This window comes from Scomber japonicus, chromosome 22 (assembly GCF_027409825.1).
Source record: "Scomber japonicus isolate fScoJap1 chromosome 22, fScoJap1.pri, whole genome shotgun sequence".
Lineage (NCBI taxonomy): Eukaryota > Metazoa > Chordata > Actinopteri > Scombriformes > Scombridae > Scomber > Scomber japonicus.
Window position 1 is genome coordinate 18,599,622 of NC_070599.1, and position 15,182 is coordinate 18,614,803.

General features: G+C 36.0%; 2 protein-coding genes and 1 long non-coding RNA gene across 5 annotated transcripts in view; all 3 read left to right on the forward strand.

The window, feature by feature from the left end:
• The window catches only part of LOC128383968 (uncharacterized), a 43,726-nt gene extending 29,041 nt beyond the window's left edge, over nt 1-14,685 (forward strand). For all 3 annotated transcript variants that reach the window (XR_008324002.1, XR_008324001.1, XR_008324003.1), the window contains exon 5: nt 14,193-14,685. This is a non-coding gene — a long non-coding RNA (uncharacterized LOC128383968). The remainder of the gene's footprint in view (nt 1-14,192) is intronic.
• The window catches only part of LOC128383510 (basement membrane-specific heparan sulfate proteoglycan core protein-like), a 333,871-nt gene that overhangs the window by 100,107 nt on the left and 218,582 nt on the right, over nt 1-15,182 (forward strand). The window lies entirely within an intron of this gene.
• LOC128383951 (low affinity immunoglobulin gamma Fc region receptor II-c-like) lies at nt 9,834-12,431 on the forward strand. The gene is made up of 6 exons (XM_053343539.1): nt 9,834-10,466; nt 11,032-11,274; nt 11,565-11,678; nt 11,820-11,835; nt 11,930-12,027; nt 12,180-12,431. Exons 1-6 carry the CDS (start codon nt 10,079-10,081, stop codon nt 12,239-12,241), a joined length of 921 nt encoding a protein of 306 aa, XP_053199514.1. The 5' UTR covers nt 9,834-10,078; the 3' UTR covers nt 12,242-12,431.

Below are 15,182 nucleotides of genomic sequence, written 5' to 3' on the forward strand. Positions count from 1 at the left end.
GATGTGTTGAGTTCAAATATTTGAATTTAGTTTGGTTATTCATGCTGTAAATTACAAATAGTCAAAATAATGTGATTATTCTGTTTCTGAATAATGATGTTGATATAATACATAATTTATTTGCTGTAACTGAAAAATGGATGTTCAACATTTAACTCATTGATGGGTTAAGATGAGTCTTTTTATTTGCTCTGTGCTCTAAGATATCATATCACCACAATTTCTTTTGCTCTTTGGAGGCAACACATTTATTAGTGAGGGCTTCTATACATAGACACACAACACATACCTCACCACAATGCAGCGCTGTTGTTGCAGAGCACTGAACGTGTGCTGTAAAACATGCACAAATAAACACATGGTTAAACGTTAAGCATGTATATGATGTAATATGATTAAATTAAATGGTTTTATGGTTCATGCATATAAAATAGATACTTACTGTTCATATATTTTAATATAACATTTTCCAGGCACAAACCTTTTGCACAAGAATTAAGCTAAGATATCTCTGCAGTGGCCAGGAAGTGTGAAGGTGTCAAAGTTTGCTGCGGTCAAACCAACTGATGTGGTCTGAACTTTCCCTATAAAGAAAGGAAACAGGCTGATTAAACTCAATACCAGTTTGAGAAAAACTCTGATCTCATATTCACATGAAATGTAACTTGTCTCTTTCTGCTGCATTATAATTGAAGCAAAGTAGAAACATTGTCAGACTGGGAGCAGTTTAAGGTATTATTCTGTATGTGGGTTTTGAATTTCATGATCGTTCTTATTTTACTTTAAATAAAAGAGTTGTTTCTTATTAAACCGTTACCTTCCTGCTTACTGTATATATTACAGACTATATGCAGTTTTAAATAACTTTATTATGAATTTTTCAGTTTGATTTTGTCTGATTAAGTTTCAATCTTTTTTTTAGTGATGAATACACTCTGCTACGGACAATCTGCAGGTGAGTAATATACTTATATATCATCCACAGTATTATTCTTAATCTCATCCCATTTTTATGTTCATCGTTTATTATGTATATAATTTTACTCCATGTATCAATATAAATTCTTAAATGACTACATTACTGCTTGAAAGTGCAAAACAGCGTTTTCCTCAAAATGCATTTTCATGCAGAGCTGGAGTCTGTACTATGAAGCAAGTTCAACATACCCAGGATATCTTAGTTAGCTATCTTCACTTGGTCTCACATTGGCCATCCAGATAACCAGTACTAAGAAGCTGGTTAACCTCTTAATACACGCCCCTATTTTTTATGTTGTTAGCCTAAACGACATGCCCAAGTTGTGAGCAGCACAGATCCCACATAGTTTGAGACTCAGAGATGTGTCTGGTATCATTGGAACGGAAACACTCTCAGGATCCTTGTAAAAGTGTCTGTGTGATTCTGTGACTTACTGACAAAGAGTGGCAGAGGTTACAATGATGGGGTTGTTTACTCGCCCATAGGTTTGCCTTTACAATGACATGTGTACAGACATTCAGGGACCTCTCAGCAGGATATAGACACAATGAGGCCACAGCCACAGGTCTTGGCTTCATGCAGTCCAAATTTGGAGTCAAAAGACCAAAAGATGAATTTTTCAGAGTTATTTTTCAACAGGTATGTCCATGCGTTTTCCTCAGGTCCTTTTTGGAGACTCCAAATGGACACTTGGTTACCAAAGCTGTATAGCCACAATCAAACACCTATAACTTCACAACCCCTTTGCCTACAATCAAAATCTTGGTCTCTAATGAAAGCTGACACCATATTATTATTGTTATTATTATTATTATTATTATTATTCTTATTATTACATATAACCATCTTTTTTTTGTTTGGCCATATCTATCTATCTGTTTATTTTGCTATAAGTCATATGTCAAGTCGAAGAAGAACCGACCGTGTACCAAAATGCCGTGTGTGTAATGATATATGGTTCAACTCTTTTACTCACCGGGCGCACGCCGGTTACGCTTGGAGTTTGTTTATAGACAGCCAAACTGATAGCTTAGTGTCATACACCGTTAGAAACCTCTGACTATTGGCTAAAAGGTTATCAACTTCATTTCATAGAATATTTCCATAGGCTAGAACAGCAGTCAATCAAAGCCATGTCGTCATTGTCGTCGGTCACATGTCCTCATTGGCTTTGGAGACATGTGCTGCCTAATCCTAAACACCGATTGGCTTGTGTGTGTGGTGTCGTCAGAAGCAGAAGAGGCTCACGGTCGTAAACATCTAGTCACGTGTAATCTGAGATGGACGCGCAGGTCAGGAAATGACGTAAACGGACCCTATATGGTTTGTTATTTGTGTTATTACGTTACGTGTTGGACTAAATACATGGACATATTGAGGAAAGTATTTCGGTTTTATGGAAACGGATTTCATATTTCACAAGAATGGATACTTGGCGAGCTGTACAGAAAGTCCTGAGTCATAAGATGATCGTTGTGGACAAAGGGAAGACTTTGAAGGTATGTAGGCATTATAGCTTTTCTCACTTAGCTGAGTGGCTAGCCGAGCTAATCGCTAATACTATTACGGCTGTGAGCAACCATATAAGTCGTGAGTGGTCTTGAATGAATCAGGACAATCTAAGCTTTCTAACAATGTATGGCATGAATATATATGTTTAAGGGTTGGTGTTTAAAACATTCAGAAGACTGTGTGGCTACCTCCTAACATCCGTCCCGTCCCGTAGACGGAACAGCGTGCCTTAAGAGGTTAACAAGCAGGGGGTTGTTAATTATGAGCAACACCTGTGGAAAACTTCTGTTTTAGGGACAGAAAAAAGTCACTTTCAACACAGCAAAATGTAAACGAGAATCTGTAATCATACAGCAGAACAAGAAGAATAAACACTAGCAATAATTTCCACTTAAGTTTAAAATGAATGCAGGTATTCTCATCTATGATTTAACTCTGATTGGCTATAGTAGCACTTAGGATTAGATATGAGGAGTTAGATTGGTTATTGTATTATCAGGATAAGCCAATCAGAGGCAGAGTAGTGTGGGTCTTACCAAGAGAAGCCGTTGGATCCACAATATCACCCTATATCCTGGACTTTGGCATTTTGACCGTCACCATTTCAGATATTTGGAGCAAGGAGTGATGAGAAGTTATTATATTTAGACGAGAGGGAGACTGCTAGCTGCTAGTTTGGTTTGCACGTTGCATTTACAGTCTTCTGTTAATTGTGATAATACTGAAACTAATGCTAGTTTTCACTATAAAAACAAAATGTGCCCACCCAAAAAACTGAACATTTGACTCATTAGAGGAAGACTTTTTAGGCCAAGTGACGCTACAGCTACACCTATACTCTGAATAGCTACGCCATGCTAATATTACCTAACCAATGTTGTAGCCAACTTGTCAATCAATTTTTTTTGTCTTAAGTGTTTTCATATTTCTCAAAAAATGAATTCAATTTCACACAGATTTAGTCACAATGGTACGGGAGGTTGAGAGAGTTTAATGCTCTGCAACTTAATATTCACATGTAAATGTAGCAGAAAACACACAAACATCTGGAGAAAACACACATGCAGCATTTAGAGAGAAAAGTTTGTTTATAAACATAAACCTGTGCAAACAGAGAGGCTAAATTAATTTGACTTAAACTCAGTTTGAAACCAGTGTTTTCTTTGTGTTCTGTAACAATATAAATACATGTTTGATGTTTTTTACAGTATTTTCTTTGTTTATTGTTTTTCTAATCTTAACAGCACGTAGACGCAAGGCTATACTGACAGCAGACAGGAAGACCATACGAGGACAGCAGAGTGTGACTCTGACCTGCAATGTGGAGAACTCTACTGGCTGGAAATATGACTGGTTCAGACAAACCTCAACCTCTAGAAAACCTCTTCAGACATCAGACAGTGGTGAATCAAACAGATTCAGTATCTCACAGGGAGGAATTTACACCTGCAGAGGACAGAGAAGGGACCCAGATGCCTTCACATCTGAAAGTGATGCAGTCGCCATTGAGGAAACTGGTGAGTTAAGTCATTTTTGAATAAAACAACATTTATTCTTTAAATGTAATTCTTAAACAGTGTCTGAAGTGTGGAAGAAAACCATATGTGGTAACAAGAACCTGAATGAATGGATGATGTAGTCCAGTACCTCTTAGCTCTCTGAAGGAAGTTTGAACATGTATTAAATCCTTTATCATGGTAATAATGCAACATTTGATTAATACTTCAGTTTGTATACAGACACAATAAAGGAGTTGAGGGTTCTTCCCTAATGCTGCTCAGTTTAACTTATAAATATCTGGAAAACACATGACTGTTTAATTCAGTATTATTTGTGGACTTTTCCTTGACATTGAATATCATTTAACTCAATGTTTCAGCTGAAATAGTTTTCCTTTGTTTCAATCTAGATTTTAAATCAGTGAGGAGGCTTTTAGATGATTTTATTGAGTATATTTTAAAATGATCAGAGTCAGTGACGGTAGGTCAGATTCTTTACTCCAATGGCTCCCCCGAGTGGTGACTCCTTTCTCAGCATGAGATCAGACACATCATTACATTTACTGACAGTACTGTGATCCTCAGTTTATTACTTGACCAACTTTTCCTCCTGCTACAAATCATCTTTTCATACAGTGAATGTTTATAAGAAACATGGCTGTGAACAGACTGTCCTGGAGTGCAAATAAAAGCTTTTCACAACAAATTTCATCAACCTTTTTTTATTGTATCAATTTTATATTTTAATGTTGAATAAAAGGTTCTCATTCTTGCTCATAGAAAATTGAATTCAAACTTTAATATTTAAATATTTATAAAAACTATTAAGTTTTTCTCAGTTGTATGTTTTTAATAGTATCCTAATTAATTTTTCTCTCTAAAATGTGAACAGTTCCCAATAAGGCTGTTGTGACTCTGCAACCCAACTGGCCTGAGATATACAGAGGAGAGACAGTCACCATCAGATGTGAGATCCAGGGAGGTGGAGACACTAAGTGGACGTATCGATGGAGACCAGCCAACTTAAACACATCTCCAACACTCAGTGAACACAAGATTAGCAGCACTGATTACAACAGTGGAGGATACAGTTGTAGAGGACTGAAGGACTCATATTCCTTAACAGAGTGGAGTAATGTCATCAGACTGACAGTATCATGTAAGTTGGACATCTGTCATCCATAATGAACATGTTATGTTTTATATTGTTTTCATCTGTTTAGTTCCTCAATACCATGTGATATCACTTGCTGAACTACCTAATAAGTCAGTGTATTTATTTTATTTGATTTATTTTTTTAAAGGACCTGTAACAGCATGAGTAAAACATATTTCATTTTATAATGATTCACATGGAAATGTGCAGAAAACAACATAAAATATAAAATATCAGCTGTCTGCCAACAGGAGAATAATAAATGACAGTGAATCATGTTTTGAAGAGCTTTAGCACCAGTGTTACCACATGATCATCACAACTATTCTGGTGTTAATCAAAAATAAAACAAAAATAAAAATAATCAAATAAAAAACAGTTCACTAATTAAACATCAGCCGTACCTTGTTAGTTAGTTCTGCAGCAACTCCATGTCACATGCTCTGTTTGTAACTTCTATATGATGGTACTAGCTAAATGACTTAAATGATATTCAAAGTTTATCTAAATGACATTTTCATCCCATTTGATACTAGTTTTTTTCTTCTCTCTGAACTGAACAGTGTATAAAGCCGAGTCGACACTGACAGCAGACAAAGACGTCATACCAGTAGGAGGCAGTGTGAGACTGAACTGCTCTGTGGACTCCTCTGCTGACTGGAAATACTACTGGTTTAGACGTGACTCAGATTCTTCTGCTCCTCAGTCCATAACAAATGTTAAACCAGTTAACAAGGTCTCAGAAGGAGGCATCTATTACTGCAGAGCAGGAAGAGGAAACCCAGAGATCTCCACAGAGTACAGCAGAACAGTCACTGTTTGGAAAACTGGTGAGTTTAATAATTTGTTGTGGAATAATAAAACATGTATTATTTAAATCTATTATCAGTAGTGTAAAAGGAGTAATTATGATATTGAGAGGAGGATTAAGGAGAATGTTAATGAACAAGTGAGTATATGTTAGTAGCTCTTGTTCCTCTGATGACGGCCTGTTCAGGTTGTGTAAAGATGTGAAACAAGAGTGGAAGCTTCCACAACACATTTGTCCTTTTAAAGTATTTGTGGATTACTTTTTTTTATTTTTTAAATATATGGATGGCTGTCTTTTTATCAATTGTATTATTTCTTCTTGTGTGTGCCTCTGTCTGTGTGTGTGTGTGTGTGTGTGTGTGTGTGTGTGTGTGTGTGTGTGTGTGTGTGTGTGTGTGTGTGTGTGTGTGTGTGTGTGTGTGTGTGTGTGTGTGTGTGAATCCATTCTGGCACATGAATAAGTTTCACATGTGTCACTTTACATTTCTGCCTGTAATGTGTATTTTTCACTTTTCTCTGTTCTTCCTCATGTTTTTTTTATGGCTTTTAGTTTTTTTTTGTTTTGCAAATTTGTTGCTTGATACGTTTTTCACACTTCCATCTTTGAACAGGTTTTGCTGTTGTGGCTGTTGAGTTGCATTTGTGTTGTTTTTAAATCTGTGCTATAAAAATGTAATTGCAAAATTTGGCTCTCATTTCATGTTTCTAATGGTATCTAATCAGGTTTCTTTTTGTTAAATGTGAACAGTTCCCAATAAGGCTGTTGTGACTCTGCAACCCAACTGGCCTGAGATATACAGAGGAGAGACAGTCACCATCAGATGTGAGATCCAGGGAGGTGGAGACACTAAGTGGACGTATCAATGGAGACCAGACAACTTAAACACATCTCCAACACTCAGTGAACACAAGATTAGCAGCACTGATTACGACAGAGGAGGATACAGTTGTAGAGGACTGAAGGACTCATATTTCTCTACAGAGTGGAGTGATGTCTTCAGACTGACAGTATCATGTAAGTTGGACATCTGTCATCCATAATGAACATGTTATGTTTTATATTGTTTTCATCTGTTTAGTTCATCAATACCATGTGATATCACTTACTGATCTACCTAATAACTCAGTATATTTATTTATTTTATTTTTAAAAAAATATTCCCAGAAGCTTTTAATTGGACCTTAAAGGACCTGAGAATGATTGTAACAGCAGGAGCAACACATGTTTCATATTTAGTCAGATCATCAAAACAAAACAAATGAACAGAATAGAAGCAAATCCCATCCCAACCATTTACTTTACTTTTCAGTGACCTGTAGCATTTGAAGTATACCTAATTGATTCATTATTAACAGATCAAAGAAAATATAAAATAATGACTCATGGTAATTTTAACCATGTACAGTCTCAAATAAGGCTGTTGTGACTCTGCAACCCAACTGGCCCTAATTTTACACTGAGAATATTAAATATACAATAAAATACATTTTGTTAGTAAATGTTTATGTAGTATATCACTAAGACTATATTACATATTTAGATATCAAATATATTAAGGCATAATGTCTAAAATAGTTAAAATGATACTTGTCTTATATAATATATATTTACTGTCTAGAGACTAAAGTTTTATCATAACATGTTTTCATTCTGAGAAAATCACTTTCCAACAGATCCACCAGCAGCTGTCGTCACTGTGTCTCCATTATGGCTGAGTCCTGGAGACTCAGTAACTCTGAGCTGTAAGGTTGAACATCCATCTGCAGGATGGAGGTTTTACTGGTATAAGACTGTTCCCAAACTATCAGACAACTACATCTATGAGCTGCTACCTGGTAGCATCAATGGGACTGAACAGGATTCCTACATCATTCATGGACCGACACACACAGCAGGATATATGTGTAGAGCTGGAAGAGGAGACCCAGTGTATTACACTCAATACAGCAAACCTGGGTTTGTTTGGTCTGGAGGTGAGTTTGTTTGTTTTTGTCTCTTTCTGTCAAGTTGTGATGTCTTTTCTTCATTTCATTTTTTTTTTTTCAATTTCAACTTCAACGAGAGAGAGAGCGCTTAGAAGATTTCACTAACTACTGACGTATACCACGTGTTGAATGTAGGGAAAGCTAAACAACACCACAACTGCTTGTAATGAAATGATACCTTACTTGTTTGAGCTATATTTTTATATTTCATCTTCAGTTGCATTACGTTGGGGTCTGCATGAATATTAAATGCACTCACACATACACAGAATATAAATGTTGAATAAGAGACAAACGTTTTTTTTCATTAATACTCACACATTGACTCGGTCAGTAATTTTCTGCCACGTCAGCTCATGTTCTTTTGCTGCTGCTACTGTATTGTTCTTTTTCTTAAATATACTCTCATATATATTCATTCATTAATATTTCTAACTCCACTGGGGAGATTGAGCCCTTTATTTCTCCTGTTGCCATGGTGAATCATGTTATCTGTGCTCCATTGATGAAGGCTTGGTATCTCCTCATGCACAAGCTTCACATCACGTCAGCCAATCAATACACAGAACATGTAACCAGGGAGGAGATATGCACATATACACTATGAAAAGAGTGAACTGCCTTACAATATTAGGATTTTACTTGTTATTGAAACCAAATTCTCTTCTTTGCAATTAATACTTTGGATACCCATTACTTTTTCTCAAACAGTAGGCTGAACAGGTGTGGTTAAATGAGACTTCATCTAGTGGTCAGGCAGAGTATAGACAGAAAACAGTCAAAATCTAGTCATGATGTAAATGGACAAAGTACAGAAACAGCTTAGAGACCTGAGAAAACCCATTCAAGGGAAGCTGTGTCCAAACTTTTCACTAGTACTTTATATAGAGACAATGAATAATAATAATAAAAATTAAAATAATGATGATAATAATAATAATAATAATAATAATAATAATAATAATAATAATAATAATGATGATGATGTCATTATTATTATTTTTATTATTATTATTATAAATCTTAATATGAAGTGTTTTTTAACTATACTCAAAGACGCTTTACAGAATCAAAGACAATTAAAACAATAAAATCATACAGAATAAATGAAAACAATTAATAAAAGCAATGCAGAGAAAAAGAAACAAAACAGAAAAACAAAACAAAATAAATAAAAGAAAACAACAAAACAAACAAACAGTAAAAGAAGAAGTGATTTAAATGTGAGCTCCAGAGAGTCAGGGCGGCATCTGAGAAGGCTCTGTCCCTTCAGGTCTGGTACTTGGTCCTGAGAGGGGTGGAGAGGAGGTTAGTATCTGATGAACGCAGGTTACAGGAAGTAGAGTACAGGTGGAGCAGGTCAGTGAGGTGAGAGGGGGCGATGTTGTGGAGGGATTTGAAGTTTATATTGGATGCGGTGGAGGTTCTGGAGGACGGAGGTTTGAGTGAGGAGTCGCACAACAGAATTAAGGATGTACTGAAGTTTATTGAGCGCTTTGGAGGTGGAACCGTAGAGAATACTATTACAGTAGTCTAGATGGGAAGTGACAAAGGCGTGATTAATGAGAAGAAAGCAGTTTTTTGTTTTTTCTGATTTGATGATGTCAAATATCACGCCAAGGAAGTGGATGTGATTTTGATGAATTTGTTGTTGGTCAGTGAGATTTAAACCAGGTGAGGGCTGTGCCAGTGATGTTGAGGGAGGATTGGAGACGGGAGAGGAGGATGGCGTGGTTGATGGTGTCAAAAGCTGCAGAGACATCGAGGAGGATGTTGAACTGTCCAGAGGAGAGGAGGAGATCATTGGTTGGTTATTGAGGAGGGCTGTTTCTGTTCTGTGTTTAGTGGGAAATCCAGACTGAAAAGTTTCATAGAATGAAGCATCATTTAGTATGAAACACACTCCTGAATGTTTGAAAGGTGGCAGGTGAACGTAGGTTGTTTACAGCTTCACAGTGAACAGTTTCAGTAGTTATCTTGGTAGCAAGTTTTCAGGATAGAAAAAATAATCCAAACATCCATAAAACAGCTGAAACCTCTCTGTAGCACACTTCACATCTCCACTGTCAGTCCATATGCTCTGTATGTTCTTAACACTCAGTTTCACCTAAACACAGCACCTGATGCACCGATTATATGATTCTGATGTTTTTATTCTCAACAATAAATAGTATTAAAAGTACAAATAAGATAATTATTTGCATTGTGATCTTTTTAAATGTAATATCTCTGTTCTTGGTTTTTCATGACATGTTTTCAGATGTTCATTCAGCAGTGACTCTCAAAGTGAGTCCTGACAGAGTGCAGCACTTCACCTCTGACTCTGTCTCACTGAGCTGTGAAGGAAACTTTACTAAACCGAGAGTGAGGATTTTTTCTAAGGGTCTCTACTGGTCAGTCTGTAACTGGAGGTCCATGACTGGATCCACATGCAACATCGACAGTTCATGGCAGAGAGATGCAGTGTACTGGTGTGAGTCTGGATCAGGAGAGTTCAGCAATGTCGTCAACATCACTACACAGAGTATGTTTTCATTACATATATTTTATTTTCATCTTGTCTTCAAATTATTTTCAACATGGTGTCACTAACTACACGTCCTGTGTAGACAAACAGGTTATATACCTAACATTTTGATAGACAAACTATGTTATTGATTTCTTTCAAAAATAACTTAAATGTTATCAAAATATTATTCCTTGAGATTATATCAAAGAAATACCATCCAACCCATTAGAAAATAAGATATATATTTATAGAGTCAACGAGAATAAGACCTTTCTTTATTCTTGATGATTAAATTAAAATGCTGATTTAGTCAGAGGTGTTTTTGTGACAGTAGCCATCCACTGTTTCTTTCATGTGTACCTGTTAGCTCTAGAGCTAACTAGCCATACCTATATTTACAGTTACGTAATAAAGCTGAAATGTTGGGTCTTTGTTCAGCTACACTGATTCTGTGAGATATATTAGTTGTAGAAAAATAAAGGTATATGTGTGATCTCTTCTTATAGTTTTATGTCACCTTGTTCTAAAGGCCACCAGCTGGTCTCTGACTGAAACTTCTTATTCTTTGACTGTTTTACAGATGCAGATATTATCCTGGTGAGCCCTGTGCATCCTGTGACTGAGGGACAGTCTGTTACTCTTGGCTGCAAACTGGTGACAGGAGAATTACTTTCCAACGTGTTTTACTATCAAAATGACAAACTTATCCAAAATGATACCAGAAGAGAGCTGAATATCTCTGCAGTGTCAAAGTCAGACGAAGGTTTCTACAAGTGTAAATACTCAGGAGAAGAATCAGCACAGAGTTGGATGTCAGTTCAGGGTGAGTAGAATTAAAACAATTCATACATTTAGTTTCCTGTAAACTGTGTTGCTGTCTTTCAACGAAATGTGGACAAACATTTCACGTTTAATTGTTAAATACTTTACAGGTTTAGTTTCAGATGATTTCACATTCTGGATTATGTAAGATTACTTAACTTTAAAATGCTGTACATGATGGTATTTAATAATTAAACAAAACATCTTCATAAAAATACAAATCAGCTTAATGAAGTTGTTATAGAGGTTAATTTCAATGTATTAATATTTATAATGTATTATCTCTTACAGCAGTGTCCAGGCCTGAAAACTCTTCATCTCTTATTCCATTAATTGTTGGGCTGGTTTGTGGAGTTGTATTTATTATTCTCCTGATCCTGTTGTATCACTACAGACGATCCAAAGGTGAGACTTTTTCCTTCTGATGTTAAATGTTTTATGATTTAATTATTCAAATACAAAGTTGTATTCTGATGTCATGATGTGGAATAGCAGAAACAATATTTATAAAACAAAACCATGTAACAACAAATATCCTTTTCACAGATTCTCACTCTGTCAGGTTGGTACAAACCTCTCCTCTCTTTCATTATGAACATAACAGCAGTAACTTCAATGTATCTTATTAAATTCATTGCATTTGCTAAATGTTTCAGACCAATCCAGTCTGAGAGCACCAATCAGGACTCTGCCACACATCACATGGTCAACCTGAATGAAACTCAAGATCAAATATACAATTCTCTTGTCCATGGTCAGTCTTCAAACTCATCCTGATTAGTCTTTGCAACATTAAAATCACATTAAAAAAGCCTGAGGATTTGTTGAAAAGGTGATAGTTGATTGGTACCCTGCATTTAAAATATTAGATTTGACCTCACTTTTATTTTAACTTGTTGCTCACAGGTGATGTTTGTGTCTATGAATCAATCAGAGGCTCTGAAGACCCTGAAAACGGTAAAGTATAAACCTTAACATGGAGCAGTCTGAAATGCAACTATTGTATAATTTAAGAGAAAATCATTTACAAAACAAAACCATGTAACAACAAATCTCCTTTTCACAGATCCAGACTATGTCAGGTTGGTACAAACCTCTCCTCTCTTTTATTATGAACATAACAGCAGTACCTTCAGTTGTCTATATATCTGTCTATATGTCTATATCTATATCGTGTCTTGTAGAGACAATTCACAGCCTTGTGACTGATGGAAAAAGGAGTTGTTTATTCTGCACAGAAGAAAGTGACTGACTTAAACACACCCAAGTGAACATTATATACAAAGATAGGCAGAGCTACAGAAGACAACACACATACCAGTGTCTCCTGTTATTTTCTACAACCGCAGCTCGCTCATCACCTCGTTCTCTCTGATCATACTCTGCTCCCAAACTGTCCTTGATCATTCTCACACCACATATCCTGCTCTTTAGCTGAATCTCTGCACACACACTCTGCCTCTAACTCTTTCTTTGTAAATCAACCTCTGCAATACCATATAATGTATCTTATTAAATTCATTGTATTTGCTAAATGTTTTAGACCAATCCAGTCTGAGAGCACCAATCAGGACTCTGCCACACATCACATGGTCAACCTGAATGAAACTCAAGATCACATCTACAATTCTCTTCTCCACGGTCAGTCTACAAACTCATCCTGATTCATTCTGTGATTATTTATTAACTCTAACTCTTACTCCAACATTTCTATTACAGTCTACAAAGACAGTAAAGTTTCTCTTTAAACATTTAAGAGTCCCTGTCTGCACTTATCTTCACCATTAAAATCAACATCTGATGATTTTTGTTAGAAGTGATATTTGATTGGTGTCGTGCATTTTAAAATGATTAATTTGACTTTGGCTTGACTTTTACTCACAGGTGATACTTGTCTCTATGAATCAATCAAAGGCTCTGAAGACCCAAAATAGTAAGTGTTTATAATTATTACTTTTTCACTGAATATTTTGTGCTTGAATGTGTGTTTATTTTACATTATGTGTGTATGCAGTGCTGAAGAACAGTATTTATACATCAGTGTGTATATTCAGCATCAGTATGTTTGCTAAATTCAGTAAAAGTATTAATACTCTGCTTTGTGACTGCTTTCAATCAATCAATCAATCAATCAATCAATCAATCTTTATTTGTATAGCGCCAAATCACAACAGAATTATCTCAAGGCACTTTACACGTAGAGCAGGTTCTAAACCGAACTCTTCAGGTTTTAACTTTAAAGAGACCCAGCATTCCCACATGAGCAACAGTGGCAAGAAAAAACTCCCTTTTAACAGGAAGAAACCTCAGGCAGAACCAGACTCAGAGTGGGAGAACATCTGCCTCGACCGGTTGGGGTAGAGAAGAGAGAGAGAGGAAGGATAGGAGAGAGAAGCACAATGAAAATCAACATTGAAGTTAGAAGGTCCGGGACTGGAATCTGTCATCCGGACGTCTACAGGCCCAGAATACCTGTGAGACCAGAAAGCACAGACAACTCTGGGGAAGAAGTTTAGGTTATTGAATGCATTAATAGTACATGAATGTTAATGGAAATAGATGAATGGATAGAGAGAGAGAGGGAGGAGGAGAGAGGCGCTCAGTGCATCATGGGAGTCCCCCGGCAGTCTAAGCCTATAGCAGCATAAGTTAAGAGCTCTAAGAGCCCTAACTATAAGTTTTATCAAAAAGGGAAGTTTTAAGCCTACTCTTAAATGTAGGGAGGGTGTCTGCCGCCCGGACCGAATCTGGAAAATGGTTCTACACGCGACCCACACTGGATAAGCGGAAGAGGATGGATGGATGGATGGTTCTACAGGAGAGGAGCCTGATAGCTGAAGGCTCTGCTTTTTTTTATGATTGTCTTTCAGGTGTGTAAAGACAGCTGTGTGGACAAGGCCAAATAAATATAGTTAACAGCATTTTATAACCATTGTGTGCATCTCTGCTATCCAAATATCAGCCATGCTCAATGCTTAGTACAGTTAATATAATAAGATTATATGAAATAAATACATCATGTGGATTTAATACTTTGTTTTTTTAGCAGAAAGCACAAGACTACTGAGGGTTATGTAGTTTTTATGCACTGTATTATTATTTATTTATTTAGTATATATTTGTACAGCTATTTTGTTATTTAATTTTAAAAAGTTTAATAGCAGCTATTTCAGAAAGCAGCAGGAGGTATCAGTTTGAAATGTGTAAATGATATTAACCAGGTGATACTGCAGCTTTAAAATCAGCATATTTTTCAGTGGTAGATGAAAAAGCTTCAGGATGGACGTCAACAGTTACTTTTGTATTTGTAATAAACTGCTATCAAATGTTACATGTAAGTTTTTCTGTTATTATACTGGAAAGTTTTCATGAATTTACTGGTGATATATGTGCTTCAATGTTTTTGGCATCAATAAACTTCTTAAAGAAGCAAATAATCAGTGGTGTTTTAATTTGTTTATATATTTGGACCATAAATATTTATATAACTGAGTGAGCTTGAGTTTATTATTTTTAATTATTAAATTTGAAGCTCCAGGAACATCTGTGGGAACAAAACATTTAGCTTTTTTCTCCTGATCTTAAGAAATGTTGCCATCCAATATTACATGTGAATATGACCTAATATGATCTGATCAGAGAGCAGACAGAGTTGAGGAAGCAGAGAGGAGAGTGGTGCACTACTGATCCATATCTAATAATGAAAAGCTGAACATCAAATAACAAATACACATTGCAATTAATGCCAACTGTTATGAATAGAAAGGTCAAACAATGAAGAGTCACCCATCAAATAGTGAATACAGAGGTAGAACAGTCATTAAATATGAAGAAAGAACCTCCACACAAATTAAACTCCATCCTTTTTTATTTGAAGGTCGATGTCTAGTTTTCGCCACTAGATGGTGC